The sequence below is a fragment of the Acipenser ruthenus genome, chromosome 6 (genome assembly GCF_902713425.1).
Source record: "Acipenser ruthenus chromosome 6, fAciRut3.2 maternal haplotype, whole genome shotgun sequence".
In the NCBI taxonomy this organism is placed as follows: Eukaryota; Metazoa; Chordata; class Actinopteri; order Acipenseriformes; family Acipenseridae; genus Acipenser; species Acipenser ruthenus.
In genome coordinates this window covers 76,617,307-76,642,430 of record NC_081194.1, presented here as the reverse complement: position 1 = coordinate 76,642,430, position 25,124 = coordinate 76,617,307, and the positions used below count along the sequence as shown (strand labels likewise).

At 39.5% G+C, this 25,124-nt stretch overlaps 1 protein-coding gene across 2 annotated transcripts in view; it reads right to left on the bottom strand.

Annotated features, from left to right (window-relative positions):
• The window catches only part of LOC117410905 (monocarboxylate transporter 10-like), a 65,085-nt gene extending 40,897 nt beyond the window's left edge, over positions 1-24,188 (bottom strand). Inside the window, exon 1 of one of the 2 annotated variants that reach the window (XM_034017845.3) lies at positions 23,474-24,188. In XM_034017845.3, coding sequence (XP_033873736.3) covers positions 23,474-23,867 — 394 coding nt within the window. In that variant the 5' untranslated portion in view covers positions 23,868-24,188. Of the gene's footprint in view, positions 1-4,582; positions 6,111-23,473 lie in introns of those variants that run through there. The other variant, XM_059025829.1, reaches the window with a different exon arrangement.
• Between the last annotated feature and the right edge of the window lie 936 nt (positions 24,189-25,124).

Below are 25,124 nucleotides of genomic sequence, written 5' to 3'. Positions count from 1 at the left end.
GGCCTCTCCTTAGCCCCCCGCACATTTTCACAGTGCATGGATGCCATCCTAGCTCTCTTGAGGCTGCAAGGGATCAGGGTGGTGAACTACCTGGACGACTGGTTGATTTGTTCCCAGTCCCAGGAAGGAGCAGTGGCCCACACAGCGATTGTGACGGAGCATCTGTCGAGGCTGGGTCTCACCCTCAACGATGAGAAAAGCCAATTAATACCGGTGCAGAGTACGATCTACTTGGTCTCCGGCTGGATTCCCTCATGATGTGAGCCTAACTGTCAGACGACAGAGTAGCCGCCATTCACAACTGTCTGGCCCTGTTTCAACAAGGGTCCACAGTACAATTGGTGTGGTGCCAAAAATTATTGGGTCTGATGGCCGCAGCTTCTTCAGCCATCCAACTGGGGTTACTTCACATGCGCCCACTTCAAGCGTTGCTCAATTCACATAAACTCGCTAGAGCTGAAAGCGGCTCACCTCGTGTTGCAACATTTCCTCCCTGTGCTCCACAACCAACATGTCCTTGTCTGCACGGACAACGTAGTTGCGTACGTGAACCACCAGGGAGGGCTGCGGTCCACGGGGTTATACCGCATAGCCTTTCGGCTGCTGATCTGGACACAGAGACACTTCCTGTCCGTCCGGGCTGTACACCTCCCAGGAGTGGTGAACTGGGCAGCGGACCTCCACTCCAGGGAGGGTCCTCACCCATCAGAATGGCTACTGCACCCTCAGGTGGGGCAGCGCATTTGGGAACGCTTCAGGGAAGCCCAGGTTGATCTCTTTGCCATGGCAGAGACGACCCATTGCCCCCTGTGGTTTTCCCTCCACAACTGTGGAGGTCCACTAGGCGTCAACACCCTAGCGCACGAATGGCCCAAAGCGCTTTTGTACGCTTTCCTGCCTATACCGCTGCTCTCTATGCCTTCAATAGGCACCAGCGTTCTTAAGGTTGCACACTCACACCACCAACACTAGATGGCGGTAGCGAGATGTCCCTCATATGCTGTCCGCTCTTTCTCCCTCGCGATGGCTTTGGTATACTTTCCCAAAAGTATTGTTTTGGCGGTCATCTTTGAATTGAAAGGGAATGATAGGTTACAGATGAAACCCCTGAAAGAGACGATGACCACCTCACTCGCATTCACGGGTTCAAAGCAAAAGAGACTGAAGTCTCCATACAAGTCTCTTGTTTGCCAGTCTGTCCGTGTTCACCAATCCTGGACGTGTATTTGTACCCTAGAATGCTGGCGGGAGATTGGGGTCCAAATGTCATGCCCGGGATTCGTGAAGGTGGTTGGAGGGTGCAGATTAATGCAAAGAGATAAATAGGAGTGAGTTTTTCAGATACCAATTTATAAATCCAACATTAATTAGCACAGCACCTGCACCAAACTGGACCAGTTCACAGGGCAATTAAAAAAAGTAACAATGCACTGGTATTGTACGTCTGTGTACATACAGATGCATTTGACAAGCTGAATCTGTTTTGTGGTGTTTTTCTGATGCCCTGTCTAGACAAAAAGATGAAAAAAAAAGAGGCGCAAAAAACATTTGCAATGTGACGTTTGTGTAGAGGGGGAGGGTCAAGACTGAGGCAGCCAAAAACCTTTGGATGAACATAATCTCTACACATGTTTATGTCTAAAAATAATTGTAAGCAGTCTGTTTGAACACAAGAACATGGTAAAATCCTTTACCTGCACAAAGATCCACGTACATTTGGGGTAGGCACCGACAAGACCTTTCTTGTCCATACTGCAGTAAAATAAAAACATGTTCAAAGCATGTTTTCATGAAAGCAGCTATTGGAATGAAGGTGTCTATTGTTTTTGTGTTTTGTTTTCTTTGGAACTGTCATTAAGATAGATGAGTCTTACTAAAAAATGGCTAGAAAATGGCAAACACAAGCTGAATACAATGTAAACCATGCAGACCGTAACCACAAATAGTTTAAAACTTTTAGATTTAGATTTTGCTTAATATGTTAGTGTGTTATTGATTACATTTTCCACCAGACAGCCAAGGTTAACAGCTGTTAAAAGCATGCACACTTCCAGGATATTTTGTATAACTATTCTCAATAGAATGATTGTAGCTGCAGATCTTTTATCTCATTATCATCAACACAGTAGCAGAAATCGATCAAGCGGCAGAAACCTTGGATGGCACCATGAAGTTGGTGTTAAGTAGTTCTAACAAGGAGAGTGGAGTCCGTGCAGAACAGGGTTCATGGCTAGGGACTAGGATCTGGCTTGCAAGCTCTTTATAGCTGCGTGTGTCCTTTATTTCTGTCTTGTCAACTGGACACTGATATACTCAGCAGTGTACACACACATTAAAATGAAGACTGCATGGAACTGATCTGAAAAGCATGTGTGAGATAACAGATTATGTTTAATACATCTAACAAATCATGTTACTGAAACACCCACAGGGTCTTCCCTTTCACCCCAATCAAAATAAACAATGGGAACTGACAACCAAACCAACAAGCCAGCAAAACGGCAGCACCACACAAACCTGAGCTTGCTAGCAATAAGATGATAGGCTGTCTTATTCTGTCGCTTGCTAGTAGGGACCGAAAGTGGTCTGATATACTAATATGCCATTTTTTTTTTAATTCATAAGTTTATTGCAAAATACCAAAAAGTAAATTTTATAGTGCATTTGTATTAGTATTTGAGTGTGTATAACACAGCAAGCAAGTGTCTAAGGCTTAATTGACATGTCTGTAAAAAAAAAAAAAAAATAACAACAACTTAGTAACTTCTTGTAACTTAGTGCTGAAAAAGTTAAATGTTCAAATATGCTGCTGGTAAAGCTCAAGACTTGAAATGTGTATACCTTAAGTAGGCGCAATGCTGTCTTAGTGCTTATAATTTTTACCTTTTAAATATTCACAGCAGTGCGAAGGGTAAAGTTCACAAGGAAAACCTACAACCTATGTTTTCTAATGAAACAATAACATGGGGGTTCTTTATGGATTTTCAGCACACAGTTAGTTTCCATTAGAATTGCTTGTAGCATGAAGCGGGGGGGCTTCGATAAAACCCTCTGGCTCATACAGATTTGCCCTTCTGTTGTACTTCAGATTTGTAATAAAAAAAAGAAAGAAAATATATCTGCACTGTATTTTAAGAATTAAAAAAGCCCTCCCAACTTATGTTCTTTTACCCTGTTTTTAAAAATGTCAGTATATGACCGAGATGGTCCACATGGGAAATGAGTTCCCTCTGCATGGCAAGGTAGAGGAGTTGGCAGCCCTCCCTTTACAGCTGTTTCCCTCTCTAGCCCCGAAATAAGCCTTTAGTCCCCTACTGGGCCCACCGTGCCAGTGATTGGTCAATCCTAGAAAGAGGGGCAGATATGATAACCCCCCACATCCCCACTCAGAACCAATTCCACATCCCCGGGAAAGCGGGCCAGCTCATGAAGGACCAGGGATTAATCACACAACCAGTAGTCACCAAATTGGAACACTTCTTCTATTACCTGTGTGTCGGTGAATCTGAAATCCACTGCTTTTAATGGGGGAACACTGATCCTTTTAAACCCCCTGTACTTATTTATTTAGTTGAACTCATTCATGTATTGCAAGATTTTTTTCTGGAAAAAGACAGCAGCATTGGTTGTACATAACTTTAAGATTCAGTCCCCAAGTCGAGAAGAACCAAATGGTTTTTATTTCAAGAACAGAAGACAGCCCTTGCATTGGGTAGATACGTTTAAGAATTACTGCATTAACTTTCCCTTCATAAATCAGTTTACATAAAGTAATTTATGTATCTACTGCACCATCGAATTAGTTGGATTGATAACTTTTCCACGGTTCACGCTCATCAAGCTGGAATTTTAGTTCTGTTTTCAGCACATTAAGTTCTGAAAGAACTTTAAAGCCTCAATCAAACATCTGTTCTGCAAGTAATCACTGATGTGCCCAGAACATAAAAGGGATTTCTGTGTTGCTGTGTTTTAATTTTTTGTTAGACGTAGATATTTGCATAGTATTGCACAAGGGCACAGTTGAGGTTTATAAACACACATGACTCTGACTGGGCTATTTCTGTATAATCACTGTATAATCATCCATGCAAGGGGCCCCCCATTCCTGAAGATAAGTGCAAGTGTAAGCTGTGTAGTTTTAGATGTTTATGTTCTTACTTAAAACCAACTTATACTTTGCAACATATGAGTTCCGTGCAGCCTCTTCCTAGGAAACCCTTGCAATGTATTATTGTGTGTAATAAGATATCTGGGTTATCCTGGTGAAGCAGTTCAAATAAAATACACTGCCAAGGAGAGTGCAAGCATTGGATCTTGAGGAGTTTGTTAAAGTTTGTACAGCAGAGCTTCCCAGCTCCATTTTGACTGCTCCTATTCACTTGCATCAGAAAGCTGTTGAAAATGCCAGGACACACTATCGGATTACCTCTATTTATGCAAAACCCTCTGCTGTAGTTTGTTCAGTACAGTGTTATTGAATGTTGGTCTTGTTGTTTTAGTTACTGTTTACAGGGTTCTCCCCAGGAATTATGTATAGCTGAGTAGCCAGGAGCACTTTTAACGTAAAAATTAATTGCTTTACCTTAAATTTTAATGTAGGTTTTGCTTCTTGTAATTCCAGCCACTTGTCTACTGTCATGCTCCAAAAAAATAAAATGTGATGAAAGGAACGTCACTCATTTTTAAAAACTTTAGACCTCTCACAACAATGTGTATATTTGTTGCGAGTTTAATACGTTGTGTATTGATAATTTATTAATCGAACTGTGCTTCGGCAAAAAATAAGTTCCGCCGTGCATTGTACTATTTAACTGCAGGGTAAAAAAATCCTCAACAGCCAATCAGCGTGCAGCATCCAAACATTCCGTTTTATAATGAATGATACCCAGGCTCCACTGCTCCACTTACCCCCTGATCCTTTGTGACCTTTTTTGTGTTTCTGGTAGAGTTTGCACATCATACCAATTACCACCCAATTCTTTGCTGTAAAAAAAGCCATTTCCATTTTTCTCCCCACATAACATTATACCCACTATCACAATGTTTCTATTTTTTACGCACTGGCCCCTCTTGCGATTCTTTCAATTCGCTTTCTATAAGTTACTCTTCGTTATCTATATCGGGTTGCTGTTTTTCGTTTTCTAGATTTTCTTTTTCTTTTTCATCATCCATTTTGGTTTGGTAATTTCCACATTCATTCATATTTTTTGCTTCGAAAATAAACATTTATTTTTTTAGCAGTAATTTTAACATTTCAGCCTTGCGACGTGCTTAAAACGCAAAACCCACCCCTTGTACTCTGATTGGTTAAATGTAGTGTCAAGACGTAACACAGCAACACAGCTGTACCCAGTGTGCACAAGTTATCTAGTCTGCTAGCAGCACAATCAATCCTTATCGTTAAAGGCACAGTAGCATCTGCAAGAAGGGCGGCTCAAGGTTTATCAGCTGGGCGGTGGCCCACCCAGCAGAAAAGGCCTGGGGAGAACCCTGAAAACCTAACAGATAAAGGTGAACAATGTCCCATTAAGCAGTGGTGGTTACTGTGCTCAGAGTTTCTCCACCTGTCATGGTGTGCCTATAACTGGTTTGAAGAGCAATGTAATGGAGGAAGGGGATTAAAAGGGTCAAAATGGCCAGAGCTAAATTGGGAAGAATAAAGTCAAAGCTTTAACTTTGGGTCATTTATCAACCAAATATAAACTGTCTAGATGGAACAATTTATTTTCGTACAGGATTTGTTTTTCTTTTTAAAGTTAATTAACCCGTAAAAAATAAAAAGTCGTTTGAAGTCGTGAAATTGTTTAATTAATGGGATGCATGCATACTGTGCCTTATAGGAGACTTGTCTCAGAGCAGTGCCCTGCCAATGATGGAGGTGTTTATGTCAGAGTTGTGCCAGAGTTATGATTTGATCTGTGAGGGTAAGCCTCACTATGCTAACAAACTGGCCTCCGTCCAAACACATCCTGCTGTTAGCTCTGCTCCCTCCCTGACCGCTCCTCAGAGTCTGTGAGGGGAGAGAGTATCGTGAAAATAAAAGGCCTATCATAACCTTTTGCTCTAAGGAGGAGAGCGGGATGGGGGCCAAATACACATATAACTAGAAATGTGAACAAAGCCAAAGCATAGTACAGAAAAAAGCCTACATTTTTTTTTTTTTTTTGTATTTTAAATGTATAAATCATTGCGCTGAAATAACACTAATGTGTTACATTATGAACAAAAATATGAATCTGTACAGTACACCATTACAGTATACAGTACGGTAGTAAAATCAAATGAACACCTAGCACACTATTTTTTTACTTTAGCTTGTAAGCTACCGGTATGGTAACACAAAATAAATCATGCTGCTACATTGTACACATTGGTGTGCGAATAAAATATTATTTTAAATTGAAACTAAATTATTATTATTATTATTATTATTATTATTATTATTATTATTATTATTATTAACTTGGCAGCCTAGACAGATAATACAAAATAGATCATGGTGTTGCATTGACAAGTTGTGATATTTACAGAAGGACAGTCAATTCTCGTTAATACAAGTTTCAAGGGACTAGCAACACATTTTACATGATACCACTGATTCGTATTATCATTAGTAGCCTATAAGTCAAATGTGCACTGTCAGTTTTTACTTAGGTTAATCAGCGGTGCTGTGCTAAATTGTGCAAAACTACAAACCACCTGCACATTAATAGAATAGGTGTGGTTCCTATTCTTATATAGATGTTCTGAATGAGCTGGAGGGGTTAGTGGCACATGTGTGCAGTCTATTGCTCCCAACATGTTGGGGAATCCAGAAATGTCATAAAAATTTGTTTTCAAGGCTGTAAGTACACCCAGCTTTTAGGGAAAAATAGGTATTTGGCCGTGTATTGAGCACAACTGGCAACGCACGAGAAAAAGCGAACTGGGAAATGCCAGCAACAATTGTGACTGTTTAAAACATGCTTTCAAAAGTTCTTAACTAATTGATGCAATTGTAAGTGTACATCTCATTATAATATTTGAGAACACTCAATTGCACCCCCTTTTTGTGAATTTATGCAGGAATGCCCATAACTACATATTCATCTAAGGCTGAACCGCAAAGAAAAAGTTCTGCCGCAAAGCATTCCCTAAAATGTCTCAGATAGCATTGCACTTGTTTAGTACATTTCACCCAAGACTTCCGACTCATTTGCAACTGGTTTGCGACTATTGCACCAGGCACAACACTTTAGTACACCTGCCCCATAGTTTTTAACACCCTTGACGACTTCTTTTAAAGAAGAACTGCTGAATGAGCAGTTAACAAGATAGAACATGGAAAGGCAAAAACTGCAAAAGTAGGTTAAAAAAGTCACATTTAACCTAGCAACTGAATCACTTATTTTGTGTCACATGCCAAGTTACCATTTGATAATGGGGGGAATTTGTTGCTTGCTTGCATGAGTTCTGTAGCAAGCAACAATCAGAAAATGTACATGTTGCAAAAAATAAAAGGAGAAATAGCTTAAAGCGTTCTCTTGTACATGCAACAGGGCAGAGACGACCCCTTACACCGCAAGCATCTTAACCACTATGTCAAAGAGCAGGGATCGTCTGCATTCATGGCTATAGAGCTTTTAACCCCATCTCATCTCACTGACACTGTGTATCACACAACACTGTCTGTTACATACACAGTAAGTAGATGTTAATAACCCTTTATTGCAAACTAGCCAATTCATGGTTGCTTTGCATTCAAAATTCTTCTCCCAGAAGGAACTGAACATCTTCCTGTCAATATCTGCTAACAAGAAAGAAAAAAGACTTCAACAAATCTCTGAAATGTTGAAATATCTCCTGTGAAAGGCATATTGTAGAGAATTTTTAAATCTGTTTAAAACCACTGGGGTACATTCAATTGATCGAAACAGCAGCATATCTAATATAAAGGGGCCCAACAGGCAGTATTTAAATCTGTCACTGTTTATGAAGGAGACTGGAGTAGCATGAGAAGAACTCTCAAAAAAATAACTTTTTATTTTTATTTTGGTAAAGGACAGGTCATTAGGAAGAAGGAACTGGGAAATACTGTTTTTCAAAACTCTTGGAAGGTAAAAGTCTAAGGCCTGAGTCTTGGTTATTATACTTTTCAGGAAATATAAAGCAGCTGCATAATAACATTACAAGCAGGTTCAGATTGAAATGTACCATCCTTTATTACAATTCAAACATTGCAGTAAACATTATCTCAAGTCTTTCATTTTTTTTTTTTTTTTTACAGGCACCTAACTTCATCTGCCCTTGGATTGTGGGGCTAGATAGCACAGCTCCTACTAATGAGATAATTAAGTCAGCAAAATTGCCTGCATGTGTGACACCAAGGTTCAGCTGGCTTACTGGCACATAAACTATGTGGATCAGCACATAATTGAGCACTAATTGCACTTACCCCCTTGATGTGTGAAGTATTAAAAGGGATATGTCCAATCATCTAGTTAACAGTGAATACACCCAGTGTTCTTTAGCAGGGCTATTAGTGTCAGAAATGCACCCTGGCAGATCAGCACTGAACAACAACACTGGAAAAGCTGTTATTGCAACATAAATAAATCCAGTGTACTTTCTAATATTACCACACTTCAAGAAATAATAGATTGTTACTGCCAAGACATAAGCTTGTATAAGTGTTGAAAGATCTGCCCTTGAATACTTTCTTTTCGTATTTAATACTACAAAAGGAATAACTTCTTTTTTGTTCTCATTTTGAAAACTATTATATATATATATATATATATATATATATATATATATATATATATATATATACAACATAAAGAAGTCTATGTGGACTCATGATTACTTCTTCCAGTTTTCAAGTGAAGTCCACCAAGATATGTATAAATCAGCTGTACCCAATGAAAACATCCACATTCATCGACTGTAACATGCTTCAATGCCCTTGTGGCTGGCTTATGTAGGACAAATAAAAAGAAACTTAAAAGTACGTATAGCAGAACATAAAGCCGCAATTCGAATAACAATATGGATTATGCTATAGCAAGACATTACAAAGCAATGAAACATGGTTCTGTCTCAAGCTTAAAATTTATAGCTATAGAAAAAAGTTTCTACCCTGTAAGAGGTGGTAATATAATGAATCAATTGTTAAGAAGAGAATCATATGGGATCTTTACTTTAAAACCTATGGAACCTTACGGCTTGAGTGAAACATTGGATTTAAGTTCACACCTTTGATTTATTGCTCTGTAAAATAAAATAAAAGTAAGTATCAATACATGTAATGGTTGAATCCTGAATTGCACACTTCAAATACCTATTCAATGAAATTCAAATCTCTGGTTCTTATAGAAACATTGTAATTTTATTCACATGATTTTGTATGAAATATTGTACTTTTGTTTGTAGTTTGACTTCGAATATAACACTGGACTTTGTTGTTTTCTTCTGAATTCATTGCTTTGTAATAATAGATACATTGAGAAATTAGTTTTAATTATTTGTATGTTTGGCTACACGATTATAAATTTACATTAAACATGGGCAGCAGTGTGGAGTAGTGGTTAGGGCTCTGGACTCTTGACCGGAGGGTTGTGGGTTCAATCCCAAGTGGGGGACACTGCTGTTGTACCCTTGAGCAAGGTACTTTACCTAGATTGCTCCAGTAAAAACCCAACTGTATAAATGGGTAATTGTATGTAGAAATAATGTATAATGTGATGTCTTGTAACAATTGTAAGTCGCCCTGGATAAGGGCGTCTGCTAAGAAATAAATAATAATAATAATAACAGTGTGATAGAAATGATATGAAATAACTTACACAATGTAATGTATATACTTATGATGATATAGTCCTATTGAAATATTTAATTATCCATTTTGGTGAGTGATCAGTTCAATGCAGGCCTCATGATTCTCTAATTGGCTGATTGTTCTACCTGTATAAATGATCACAGCTGTTATTTGTGTTAATCGTTGTGAACCTGATGAAAACATGCTGTCGAAACACGTTGTTTGCTGTGTTTTTTCTTTTGGGTGCTTTTAATGGAATAAACTCATAAGAACTTTTTAAAATATGAAATCACAATGATCCTGTCCTAATCTTTTTGAGAGTGTGACCTGTCATGGTGGACTTCGCTTGAAAACTGGAAGAAGTAATCGTGAGTCAACATAGACTTCTTTCTCTTTTAATAGAGACTTCTTTCTCTATATGTATATATATTATATATAGTATTCATTTAAATCCACTTTCCTGATACAATATGTATTGTATCAGGAAAGTGGATTTAGGCAGGTCACGATATGTATCACAATGCAAGTGATGGTCCTGATGACTGTGTTATATTCTGGGTAAGCTCTGTTACCTCTAACCCTCATACAGGACATGGTTTTAACCCAGGAAGCTGTTTGTACAGTAAATGCATTCAAGTCATTTTATTTTTTATTCTTCTAAGACCTTATTGGTTGTCATTTTAATTTTTTTTTTTTTTTTTTTACCAGCAAGTGCCTGTAACGAACCATAAACTTGTGCGAAGCATGATCCACAGAGGTTTACAGAGGCTGGTGTTCTTGGTAGACACTAAAGTGCAATTTTGATAAGAGACATTTTAAAGATTCAGCCACCTTTTGTGCATTTGACCCAATGCCTAATTGTTTGTCATGCTGGTGTTGCCATAATTGGCATATGTATACAGTAGCAGTCATAATTTAAAGCAACTGGATGCATTTTATGTATTATCTCATTTAAACAGTAACACCCTTGATTTGTTCCCTCGGGTAGGTTTTTGTCAGCAAGATTTTCAATGTGTGCTTGGCCTTAAACAGCTGAAATGTGTTTATTTATGTCCACTGTTAAATGAATGCATAACTTTATACAATCATAAATTCTGAGGTAGAAATACAAGAAACATATTCAAGCCAGTGTAAATGCAAGTTAGAACAGCAGTGGTATGGTTGTATGCTTGCGGTCAATATTCCAGCATATCCCAGAAAACCACTTACCCTGAACATTCCCCTTTTCATTTTGACTCGGAGCAGCATTATTATACCCACTGCACGTGTACAGCATGTCTGGAGCACAGCCCTGGAATCCCCATGAACTAAATGCATACTTATCTCAAAACAATTGCAACGGAGGCTGTTTAAGACTCACAAACATGCAGAGTGTTGCCAGCACATGTCATCACAGACAATGAATTTCCACTCAGTTACTGTTACAGCATGTTTGCAGTAATACTCGACAATCAGAAGGATGACTGTGTGCACATACCTACTATATCTACCGTGTGCACATGTGGAAATATAAGTTTGACAGGTAGACCGACAGACACACAGGTACATTTATATATGCCCAGATTCTGATACTTTCAATAACTTGTATTGCGGTGTGTCTAGAGTTTCATCACAACATTTCTCTAGATATATGTGAAAATAGAATTCATAAATGGATGCTCAAGAACATAGAATAAGGTTCTTTAAATATAGTTTTCCTTTTTTTAATGTAGTTAAAGCTGCACACATCCTCACAAGAATGAGAGACATGGTCCTTCCTATCACAGACACTGTTAAGTTTAACTGCAAAATCCTTAAAACTAAGTCTGTTTTAAGGATTTTTCTTTATTTAAAGGCTTAATTGAAGTTTGTAGTTTACTAGTTTAGAGAGGGTTAGACGTGATTTTAAAGCACTTTTTAATGTAGAGAAAGTTTCAAAACACTTTTTAGATGTGCAATGTCTCAATGGCCCCTATTCACAAAACTTCCAAGGACTGGTTAATAGAATGCTTTTTTAAGAGCACATGTTTATAAACTCTCTTCGTTTAAACAGTACTTTGAAAATTGGAGTAGGCAGTAAACAGTTTTCATAAGCTGCAAATGTAACAGGGTGGGGGCTAGGCTCGAACCAGCGACCCTGCGCACCACAAGCAGGCATCTTAACAACAATGTTCTTTGCTCGTCTGCATTCGTGGTTTTAGAGCTTTTAACTTCATCTCTCTGACAGGGGACAGCACAGAATCCATAACGGCAGTGCATCACACAACACTGCCCGGTACACAAACTTGATTTATTAAAAAAAAAAAAAAAAAAACAACTGCCAATGAAAAAACAGTCCTTAATAAAACATTCCTTACTACCATCCTAGGACCCAGTGTCTTAAATTATCCTCAAAGACAACAAATGACTGAAGTCATTTAGAAGGACTTTAGTGGAAACATTAGTCAAATGAATTTTACTGAGTGTATTACTATAGTTCTAATTTTAACTTCGGTAAAGAGTTTTTAAAAATAGGAATCCGCTTTACTTTAACTGGCATCTTCTCAACCCCTTAAATACATGTTTCCTATTCTTTGGATTTAAGCAATTGCATTTTTTTATTACAAAGGCCAAGATTAAATCAGATGGCTAAGTACATGAATTTCTGATCTTGCCAAACACACACACACACACACACACACACACACACACACACACACACACACACTTTTGGAGCTGCAAGCCAACATTTCAGCACTACAGTTAGAGCGATCATTATGTGGAGGGGGGGGGGGGGGGGGGGTACTCCACACAAAGCTAACACGTACAGTACAGTAACAGTTAGAGAGATCTTTATGTGGAGGGAGGGGGTACTCCACACAAAGCTAACACGTACAGTAACAGTTAGATCGATCATTATGGGGGGTACAGTATACAGTATGTCTCTCTTGATATCTATACATTTATATTATCGTTGCACAACCTCATGTTAAAAGTCCCCTGTTTAAGTAAGATATGCAGCCCCTCCACGGCTGCAAGAGAAAGCCTTTTCAGTCCCTGAGAACTGTCTGTTTACAGTTCTGAAGGTAAACCACTGGAAGTCTTGATTATAGGCTGATTTTCTGGATATTTGCTGTAGGTTGCTACAGTATACACTAGCAGATTTAGTTCAGCCTTCAGTCAGGTATTACTTTCTATTTTGAAACCTAAAAATACTACCCAAATCTGATATAGCCAGTAACAAGAGCTGATACTGTATTAGCCAACGTCTCTTTTCGTTTAATATAATTATTTATTTATTGCACAGGCATCTCAGAAGCACTGAAACAAAGATAGGTTGACAGCAATAGCTAAAGTAGCTGTACCAGGGGTTAATTTGTAAACATGAAGGAGCTGGATTTTATAATTAAGGAAGAGGGAGAGCATTTTTGTTTATAGACCTATTGTGCTGACCTTGATTTACAGAAGCCTCCATAGAAATGCTTCAAGTTCTTATCTGCTTCTGTATCTGGGTTTCATGCCTTGTTACTGGTGATGGTAGCTGCATGCCGACCTTTTCCAAGCCGTGTTTAAACATAATCTTTAGGTTTGAACAATACCAGTGATGGGCCAACTGATCTGATGAACAGGAGCGACGACACTACACTGGTTTTTGACTTCGTGACTCATAGATGTTGCATCCTAAAGTATACCATTACAGTACACTTTTGTCATTCAATTCATGGAACAGGAAAGCGTGTTTTTTTATTGTACGTTATGTATATAGATTTATTTTCTGCTGCAATTCATCATTTGCAAACCATATAATGTAATTCTCGCCGTCAAACAAAAAGGTACCAGATCTGGGATGGGGTGCGATCCGGCACAAATTAACCCCTGAGCTGTACCTAAAACAAATGTGTGTCGTCCCCCCCCCCCTGCCTCCCGCCTCCCGCCTCCCGCCTCCATACCTCCCATTACCGGCGACATTGGGTGATTTCTTTTTTTAATTCAATTTGAATTATTTTCATAATTTATGAATGTGTGTGTGTGCGTTCTTACTTCCTGTGATAACTACAAACTCTAGCTGGAGTAATGATGCTTGATTCTGCCATCTAGTGAGAGCCAAAGGAAGTACATTTGGGTAATAGAATGACCAATATAATACAAGTAGCTTGTGATCCAGCCTGTATTTATTTATTTTTTTTGCAGTGTTTATGAATCGTGCAGAATGCATCGTATGGTATGGTGTCTTATTTACCATCCCCTGTCCTTATCTCCAATAACAGCCTTGACCTAGCAGAGTCAATATCTTCAAACACACCGTGGGCTAGAGGTTAATAACCAGTGTTTACTTATGCTTGTGTGCCATCAAAAAACTTGTGGCTGTGGATAAAACAACAGCTATATTGATCATTTAGGACCCTAAATAAAATCTTCAATATTATTAAATCCACCCTAGTATTTGTCCGGTGAATTAAATAAAAAATCAGAAGTGTGTGTTTCTCTGCCTTTTAGTGGCATGTAGTCCGCGTCACAAAGTATTATTATTATTATTTGTTTATTTAGCAGACGCCTTTATCCAAGGCGACTTACAGAGACTAGGGTGTGTGAACTATGCATCAGCTGCAGAGTCACTTACAATTACGTCTCACCCGAAAGACAGAGCACAAGGAGGTTAAGTGACTTGCTCAGGGTCACACAATGTGTCAGTGGCTGAGGTGGGACTTGAACCGGGGACCTCCTGGTTACAAGCCCTTTTCTTTAACCACTGGACCACACAGTTCTCTGTGATGTGCTCAGAATCCTCAGAACAGAGAATTATGGACACTAAATCAGGGAACAAAAATGGAATCTAAATTTTATTAAAAAATGGGAAAGCAAAAACTGCAACATTGCCGTGCATATTAATCAATAATATTTTTTAAACGGGTTTGTTCAACTGTCTTGTTTTTACATGGAAAACCTCAATAGGATGGGTGAGACCTAAGCCCTCCCTACCCGGGCAGCACTCAGCCAATTGTGCGCCGCCCCCTAGGAACTCTCGGTCACGGTCAGCTGTGACATAGCCTGGATTCGAACCAGCGATCTCCAGGCTATAGGGCACATCCTGCGAGGAGCGCCTTTACTGGATGCGCCACTCGGGAGCGCAAGCCACATCATTATTGAGCCATTTCTAATTGTATCACTGAAATTGTACAGCTGAAATATGATTTTTACAGTAATGTCAGAGTGATTCCTATCTTAACCCATGTCTGTAGTCTTATTATTTAATTAGAACAGACACTATAATATAAAACAACCCATTACAGAACCCTCCGCAATGTTTACAAGAAACACTTACCTTTGCTGTTGTTGTAGCAATTTCTTTCAAATATTACCGACTGTTTTGATATATTTATATTCACACATCACAGGTATATCCGCGAGAGAATGACTTTTTTCCACTTGAGAAAGATTGCCAGGAGAAAGAGAATTCTTCTTCTAAACATCTCAGTGTATCCAGTTCACACTCTCTCCTGCAACAATGCTGCTGCTCTGATTGAATTCAGCGACGTATGGGGGGAACAGAAAAACAGCATTGTTGCAAGAGGGAGCAAGATCTGTATGCACTGCAATGTTTAGATGAGAATTATTTTTCTTTTGGCGAACTCTCCTGAATAAATGTTGAGGAATGTATTGTCCAATTGATTCATTATGTGTGATTAAAAAGTGTAACCTTTGCTGGATGTTCTATAACACGTTGACAACTTAGCTTATCCTGTCACTGACACAGATAAATTAGGAACAGCAATTAAGAAGCTTCTGTTATGTGGCACTGGGGCTTTAAGTAGACCAAACACAATTTGTCTGCTTTGTAGGGCAGTATTTGTATGCTAAATATAGCTCTCACTCTCTCAGTGGTATACATGAAGGTAACTTGCATACTGCATATCAGTACATACTGTTAAACTTGATAGGGGTACACAATATCCTCCTATCAAGGGGTACACTTGATAGGCGGCTGTGTGGTCCAGTGGTTAAAGAAAAGGGCTTGTAACCAGGAGGTCCCTGGTTCAAATCCCACCTCAGCCACTGACTCATTGCTAAATAAACAAATAATAATAATACACAATACAGCATTAGATTTGCTCACATGTTCCAGGTCCTCTTCTTTTGTATGTTTGTTTCAATATTTAGATCTGTTTTGCTTGTTAACAATTAGCCCCATCTTTAGCAAAGAACTCCTTTACATGTTTGCGTCGTGTGCTGCCCCCGGTTTCACTTTCTAGGTCATTTAACTTCAGCCATTTCCTCTGGGTCAAAGAACACCAGAAGCTGAACAGAATTACATTATTAGGCAAAGCAACTGGTGGGTTACTGACAGGAAACTAAATGAAAACTTCACTGTATAAAAGCCTGCCTAAAAGAAAGTCATGCAAAGAGAGAGTACCAGATATGACATTTTATTATTATTATTTATTTCTTAGCAGACACCCTTATCCAGGGCAACTTACAATTGTTACAAGATATCACATTATTTTTACATACAATTACCCATTTATACAGTTGGGTTTTTACTAAAGCAATCTAGGTAAAGTACCTTGCTCAAGGGTACAGCAGCAGTGTCCCCACCGGGGATTGAACCCATGACCCTCCAGTCAAGAGTCCAGAGCCCTAACCACTACTCCACACTGCTGCCCATGCCCATTTTACCACAACATGCATGTTTTTGCTTTAAATATAATCTTTTACAACTGCGCACAGCAATAACCCCTTTCAAGTCCTGTATGAAATGTCTCATTTGTATGTGGGTCCTCTGTCCCTATTTTTGAATATGGTTCTAAAATCCATTAGATCCTGATTGTCGGCGAATGCAGGAAAGCAGGAGTCTTTTCACACCTCTGGTGCTCATTCTGTTCCTGTGAGATGAAAATGGGTGACTTTTTACCAGAAAAGGTCAACAGCCCACACACTTTCACACAGGCTATGCAAAGAGAGAGAAACAAGCTGACAACAGACCTAGAGCAGCTGTCCAACTGCAACCCTGATGTATGGAACCACACATTCCCATCACCTACCCTGTGTCACTTCAGACAGCTTTACATAATGAAGACACATATAAACTAGTCAATTAATCGCAGTTAATGTCTTGTCCCTCTTAGCAGACCGTAATTAATTTCCTGCTGCACCATTTTAATACACTCAAATGCATGCCAGGATTGAATGAGTGCAGTCATCGTTTGAATATAAAATTAGTCACGTAGCAAAGAACTCACACTGAAGGACTTGTGAATGGGAAGTTTATTTAAAAAAATTAATTAGATAGAAAGAGAGTTACTTGTCAAAGTGAGTTCCAGTATCACAGAAGTGCATCTAGTCTGCTGTAATACCTGCGTGCTGCTAAACATGCTTTCGCTTCTCAAAATACATGTTCTTCTGCTACAGACAACAACAATACAACAACAAATGTACAACAACCCATCAGTGTCGACAGAGTACTTTAGAAATTCAGGATCACTGCAAACCCATAAATCAAGCTCAGTACGATACTATAACCAGTGCTGTTGGATAGCTTAGATCAGTAGTGCACAACTCAGGTCATGGACGGCCAGTGTCCCTCCTGGCTTTTGATCTAACCATACCCTAAATTAGTTAATTGGACCAATTAAGCTTCTAATAAGTTCCAATAAAGTACTTTAGGGTGCAGTTGGAATAAAAACCTGCAGGGGCACCGGCCCTCCAGGACCGAGTTGTGTACCACTGTTGGCTTAGATTTAAAATAAACTATCTCAAGATTAATCACAATACATTTTTTTTATCACTTGACAGCCCTAATATAAGCATATCAACTCAAGAAAAAGAAAAAAAACAGTAATCAATTCACACGGGTCCACCATGCCAAAAAAACTCTTTAGAAATCACTTAAAGCCTGATAAGTATTTTTTATCACGTGCCTTTTGGAAGAGCATTCTACAGGGTTGGTCCAGGATGGCTAAAGCTACAACCACGCAAAGAGGCACACTCGGACAGATAGGTAGATTGGGCCAAAACACTGAAAGACTTTCAAAGTCAAACAGTATCTAAATGTACTGCAGAACTCCACTGAAAGACCATGCAATTGGATATTGAAGGGGAGTCATGTGCTGAGCCTGTTTGTAGTGTTCTAGTGGAGTTCTAATGGAAAACCTCTGCTGCAGATCAGGGTTTCATTTGTGTTTGTCGGTAATATACTCTGGAAGGAATCCAAACTGCGTTCCTCCTGAACATGACCAAAGACCAGAGACAAGCAGGACGCATGATGAACACTTTAAAGCCCCGCTGCTGTCAGAAAACAAGACAACACAAAAACAAACAGGATCCGACTGGGAAGAGTGGCCTCCGCCATGACCTTGATTACACACACACACACACAGAGTACCCAGTTCACATGCCAGCTGATTATTTATTTGTAAACTTTCATAGGCAACTGACGTTTGTACACTCAACCTCTAGCCTAATCAAGACTTAAAAAAAAAAAACACCCATCACAACCAAGTATTCACTAACATGTACAGCTCTGCCTCGTAAAATTGAGGATCATTGGCTTGTGACTCAATCCCTGGAAAGGTGTGAAAGACAAATATCTTCAGTTTAGCACAGCTGTTACTGCAATAGGAATTCCCCATTCGGAACCACAATGACAAAGGTCAGGTCTTTAAACTGATACCCCTGAGCAGGCTTGAAATGGCTGTGGGGTTTTCAGAGTGTTTGGGGCTAACAAAATACCTACTCATGGTTAGCTGAAAAAGCCTACTGCATGTTCTTGTTTCGGTCAATACGGTAGATGATAAGCTCATAAATAGTTAATGTCTTTAGGTCACAAAACACTGAAAAGAACTGTAACATTGCAGGGATGGAAATAAGACTCCTATTGGATAGCAGATTCACCCGTTCCAGGTTTTAATATGAGCTTAATTAGCCACAGCGTACAGGTAACATGCGGAGGTGTGACTTATTAAAACCGGGTATGGAGCACATGCTAAGCAATGGGAGTCTTATTTCCATCACTGCAATGGAAAGGTTACATGCGACAGGGCTAAAGGAACAGTAGTAGTAGTAGTAGTATGGGCAGTAGGCAGTGGAGGTGGAACACAGCCAAACACCAGCCAGTCAGTAGAGTCTGCTCTCTAATTCATCACCTTTCTCGGGACAATATTAATCAAGAATAAATTGAAATGGGAAAACTTTAGAAACAGTGACACTCTGTTAGTGACACTCTGCACCCCCCCCCCCCCATTATGACAATTACTGCCATTTACAATCTATTTACATTCCTGACACTAAAAGGGAACACACACATAATTGGATCAGACAACTGACTAAACAGCATTGTGCAGAACACAACAGCAATTACCTCTAGATTAGTCCACAATAATGTGTTTATCTTTCTAAGTGGGCAGAGCGCATAGGGATCAAACTGCTTTGATTTAGATTTAGCTTGCAGGGTACGGCTTAGTCTTAATAAAGGGAGCCACGACCAGGTGTAAAGAGCGAAGGCAGAGCGGGTGATTATGTGTTACTTCTGGGGAAATGTCCTTTCCGCTTCACAGCACACTAAATGTTATCTGTAAAATGCCAGAACATAGTTCTTCCTCCACTGTGAAGTATTTGTTGCCCCTGGCCTGGTTGTTGGCCAGTGAACAGTGCTTAAGCTGTCATTCCACATGTCAGAGGTCACGCTTAGGTTCTTACAGTTCTCGTTTATTAGTTTCAGATATTACACATTTCATAATCTCACATGTGGGCCTATGGGTGGGATCGGCTGTCTGCATTGTACATTTAAACAAAGCCCCTCACAAATGGATTGATTTCATTATTTGTTTTAAATGCTTCACCAAAAAAGCCCTACTGAGATGTTCTATCCCGTTTCCTAGGAGACAGGCAGAAGCATAAACATACCACATCATCACATTGGCAATTCTTTGTAGGTTTTAACCGGTAAACACATATAAAACACCCACAAAATAAAAAAAGAGAGAATAAGTAACCTAAAGGCTATGTATTGCTTAGTGTGTAGAGTTCTCGCTTAAGGTGTTATTACTGGTTCCACCCTAACCCATCACAATAATGCATTTATTTATTTACTGTCATGATTAATGCATGTAGAGGTGCAACACCATGATAATAGATCGTAGATCAAATTTTCATTCTTTATTCTTTATTATTTAAAAAGAACAAAGTTAAAACAGAGTAACATTTCGGCCAGATGGCCTTCATCAAGCTGTAGTGAACAGACACATGCTGGGATACCACCATCACTGATGAGGTGTTGTGGGCTAGTCAACAAAACACCGAAGATGGGAGGTACCCACTTGATGGCCCCTGTGAGAGCCCATTCCAGACAGCTGCCATGATAAAGCGCTAGGGAGGCCGCACTTTGGTTGATCCCTGGAGCCAGCATTGCCGCCGTTGTCTATGCTGATGCACCAAGGAGGCCACAAATAGGATGATCCCTAGAGCTAGCATTACACTTCAGCCATCAGCACCAGGTCAATAGGAAATCCACGTTACCAGGGGGAGGAGAAACGCTGAAGGCTCATATATTACAGCAAAGTCATGTTTTGGTTGGCCCCCATCTCTACGATCTCATTTTATCTTGGTGAAAGCCGAGTCCAATATTAGCATGAAGTAAAGAACAGCTACTCTTATGTAATAAAAATCAAACTGTACTTAGGTGATTATTTCCTGAGCCATTCCTGCTTGTCAGTTTATTGTGGGAAGTTCTGCCACTTTCTTTCCTTTCAACAACTGCAGAACTTCTTGAACCCCAGTGTCTAGTGGTCACAAAGATGAAATGGACCGAAGCAGCTGCACATTCACTCTAATCTACTGCTTGTCAGTGCCTGCTGCAATATGCACTGTTGTAACAGGAGCTGGGTATTGCAAGAGGAAACATTTCCTTTCCCAGAAGGAGCAAATCTGAGAACTCAGCATATAATAGTCTAGCTATCCGTATCATGTAAACATCTGGATTGATAGACAAATTCCTCCATATAAAGAATGTCCAAACCACATTTCATCAGATACTGTAATGTTTATTTAAACTCTAAAGTAACAAACAGGTGTCTTAATGGGGATATTTATGTTACACACATGTCTATTTGACTAGTGTGTTTTTTATTCTATAAATAACGACATCTTTTTGCCTTCTTCATTGGTGAGCTTTTCCTAACTGTTTTCAAAGTCCTCCTACACTTGGTTGTTTTTCCTGTGGATGTTATCTCTTATCATCTTCCCCCAGCAAATTGCAAATTGCCTATCAGACACCAGCATTCAAAATCCTACCTCCGACTCACACACACAGCTATGGCCAAAAGTTTTGATTAACCTAGAATTTTAGGATTGAGACATAATTAAAAAAAAAAAACTGTATGAACATAATTTAGATAATTTATTTTACATTATGTAAACAAAGAAACTACAAAATGATATTGCAAAAGTCTACCGGAAGCCATAATAGTAGTACAGTATTTCATATTAGATTTCAAAATGTCACATTTTTCCATTTTTTTCAATAGTTTTAAGTATATGCTAAACTACAAAGCGGTATGTAATTCAATATGTTAACATAACATTATTCAGCAAGTTTCATTTGACTTTATGAAGCTAAATGAGTTAGTTCTATAGGGTGCTGTATACACAGACTGGCACTGGCAGTATTCCTTCCACTCCAAGTGCTTTCCCTGCAGCCTCAGCCCTCTCAGCACTGTATCAGATAAACAAAGAGGGAAGCAAGCCAGGGGTGAGAGAACAGCCAGCCAGCCAGCCAGCTAAAGATGGCCTTGCCTTTCGAAAAAGGAAAACTGCAGTTATTAAGCAATATAGAGGCCACAGCAGGGGGGGGGGGGCAAAAAACAAGCTTATGCAATAGAGTAAAAACATGACAGGATCTGTGCATTTCAGACAAATAAAAAAGTTAACCATAAGCCATCGATTCATATTTAACCCTTGTATTTACTCTTTTTGTTAGGGACTTGTGACACTGGTGCAGCTTTGACTAACAATTAAAGGATCAGAATTTTTTTTTTTTTCTTACTTGTTTTCAAACAACTTTGCAACAATTAAGTAAAAAAATAAAACCACCAAAAAAAACCCCATGCTCAATCTAGCTTGATTTTCGTACATTCGCACACAGACTGTAGGGCAATCGTTTACCTGTCCAATTGTCTAAAACATTTCCTTTTTAAACCATGTATAAAATATAATGCAAAGATTCTGCTGTTTTTTTTTCTTTGTTAACAGCATGATAAATAGAACCCTATTTGACTTTGTTCTGTGTGTACTGGTATGTACGTGAATACAGCCTGATCAAAGCCAGAACCGTTATTTATGTAGTCACACGTTTCTGCTTTGAGGCCCAAGGCATTACATATGGTATTGATAATTATACTACAGGAATGCCGAACAGGAGACAATGCAACCACTCCTTCAATGGGTACTTTGTTCGTTGTTTACACTCCAACACTCCATATACGGGATATGTCGCGCAATTTCTAATGTAGCTCAGATCCTGTTATCAATGAATGAAGGGTTGAAAAGGACATTAGAAAGTGAATTTGAAAAATAAAAAAAAACAGTGTCAACATGGTTGATATGAGATTAGATTAAGTAACGTTTTAAAAAGAATCTGTTCCACAATCGTTCAGCGCCGGCATTCGATATTTGTACAATACTGGAATCAACAATATATTGTAAGTAAATTCTCAGAGGGGGTTCTGTTCCAAAACAAGAAATGCAATGACTTCAGCTGGAAGTGGCCAATCTTATAGCACTGTTTGTGTTTGTAAATGAGTTGTCTTCTGAAGCCCAAATAACTAACCTCAACCAGTGAGAGATGGAATCCCGTGTACAAGGGGGCAAAGGTTAGCCTCAAGGGTTTAGAGCATTCCAGATTAACTCCTTCAAGAATCTATGCTTTGGTAGTCTTTCAAAGTCATTCGGTTACAACCCCGAGCCAATAGATGTGTCCAATTGTTCTGATTTTTAAATCAGGTTTAGTTTTACTGGTTTCTTTTATATTTATAGTTAGAGATGTAAAGTTTAATAATGCAGAATTAATTTGTTTAGTTTTTGCCTTATGCAAACACAACGTTATTGTGATATTCTGGTAAATGTGCATACTGACAAACACTTCCTCAATTGGTTATAAAAGCAGATTGTTTCTGAATTGTACCAACGATTATTAACGCGTATGTTTTGTCCTTTATGTTTCGCTTGTGAAGGATAACACAGGATATGTTTTGGATGACGTGCTAATCCAGATGTTATCGCAGTAAACATTAAGCTACAGTACAGCTGTGGTGACAACAAAAGAATCATAATCAGCCGCCAATCAAAAGCAGCATCTCCTGGTTCGTGTACAGCACACGAAAGAATGCATTGGACATTGTGACGACCCGTTTATTTTGTAAACACGTGTTATTTTCATTGCCTACTTCGTAAAACTGCACCGCGAAACTGCATGAGAGAAAAACTACCTGGGAACCGTAACACTCGTGGAAACAAAATCAAACAGTAGCCTTGCATGCTGTCTGTAAGAAAATGGATTATAAGGCTAAGTATTACCTTGGCTGTGTGTGTGTGTGTGTGTGTGTGTATAAAATAATTATAGTACTGTACAAGTACATTGTCTGTGATTAGGCACTTACAGTACCCTGTCGCCTCTTTCTTACCCTCCCACACTGACAACATGTCCTGAATACATGGAACACTTCTCACCTGTTTTAAACTTCAAGGTTTCGTCGTCTGCTGCGCTAAATTCGTGCAAAAGAGAAATGAAAAAGATGCCGAAGGAATTCTGGATACCAAAGATCGTTCCATTGCACCACATAGCAGCCAGCATAACGATCCAACCCCATCCTCCTTCGGGGTGTTCGAACTCTGCTTCGGCTGCGCAGTCGGGGTCGCTAGACCCGACCACCTTGAGCACTGCGCTTCCCTTGCTCTTTTCATTCTTGTCCCCTTTCTCCTCGTCTTCGTTTAAGGGTGTCTTTTCCGCTGTCTTTGTGTCCTCTTCGGTCGCCTCTTCGTCAGGAAACGGGACCGAGGTGTTTGTCTTCTCTGCTGCAGCTGGTGGGGTAGAGTGAGAATCTGTCAAACCGCCCTCTGTCATTTTGGCACTGTTTTCAGAACACCTCTACACCATATGGAAAATAGCAGTCCTTTGATTTGCGCGAGTAGTCCTCTCCCTAATGTACTTCAGTGCACAGGAAAGGCAAATCTGAAATCTACTAGGAGTTATATATAAAAAAAATAAAAAAAAGACAAGGCTATCTGTACTGCTTAGCTTGTGTGTGTGTTTAATGTCCACCCCTCTGTGGCAGAAAGGACACGTTCAAGAATCACACAGCTGGCTTTCCTTTTCCACTATGAGCATGTCTCAGTAGTGACAGATGCTGGTGGAGCAATATTGCAGAAATAGATACTTCAGGGAGGCGGGGCCAATATGGGACACGCGCATATTTGGAAGGTTTGTCTTCTGATTGGCCAGGTGTTGCCGTCTGTCACTAAAACGCAGGCTACCGGTGCGGAGTAATGTTGCAGTGCGTGGGGACAGGCAAGATTCCTGTCAATTGTGACTGTAATCCTGAGGCCGAGGTGTTTTTGCTGGTGAGCGCGATGCAGTGTAATATGAGGCGCTGTCGGGGATAATTCAAACTTCTATGCATGCACCACGTGCTGTAACCGCATATACTACCTTAAAAAGGCAGAGCCACGAAAAATACAATTGCACACACAGTGCCTTGCATAAGTATTCACCCCCCTTGGACTTTTCCAGATTTTGTAGTGTTACAACCTGGAATTAAAATGGATTTAATTAGGATTTGTCACTGATCTACACAAAATAGTCCATAATGTTGAAGTAGGGAAAAAAATCTACATAGTTTTCAAAATTATTTACAAATAAAAAACTGAAAAGTCTTGATTGCATAAGTATTCACCCCCTTTGCTGTGACACCCATAAATAAGCTCTGGTGCAACCAATTGCCTTCAGAAGTCACATAATTAGTTGAATGGAGTCCACCTGTGTGCAATTAAAGTGTCACATGATCTCAGATTAAATACACCTGTTTCTGGAAGGCCCCAGAGTTTGTTAGAGAGCATATCTAAACAAACAGCATCATGAAGACCAAGGAGCTATCAAAACAAGTCCAGGATAAAGTTCTGGAGAAGCACCAATCAGGGTTGGGTTATAAAAAAATATCCCAAACTTTGAACATCCCCCGGAGCACCGTTAAATCCATTATTAAAAAATGGAAAGAATATGGCACAACCGCGACTCTGCCTAGAGAAGGCCGTCCACCAAAACTCAGTGACCAGGTAAGGAGGGCATTAGTCAGAGAAGCAACCAAGAGGCCAATGGTAACTG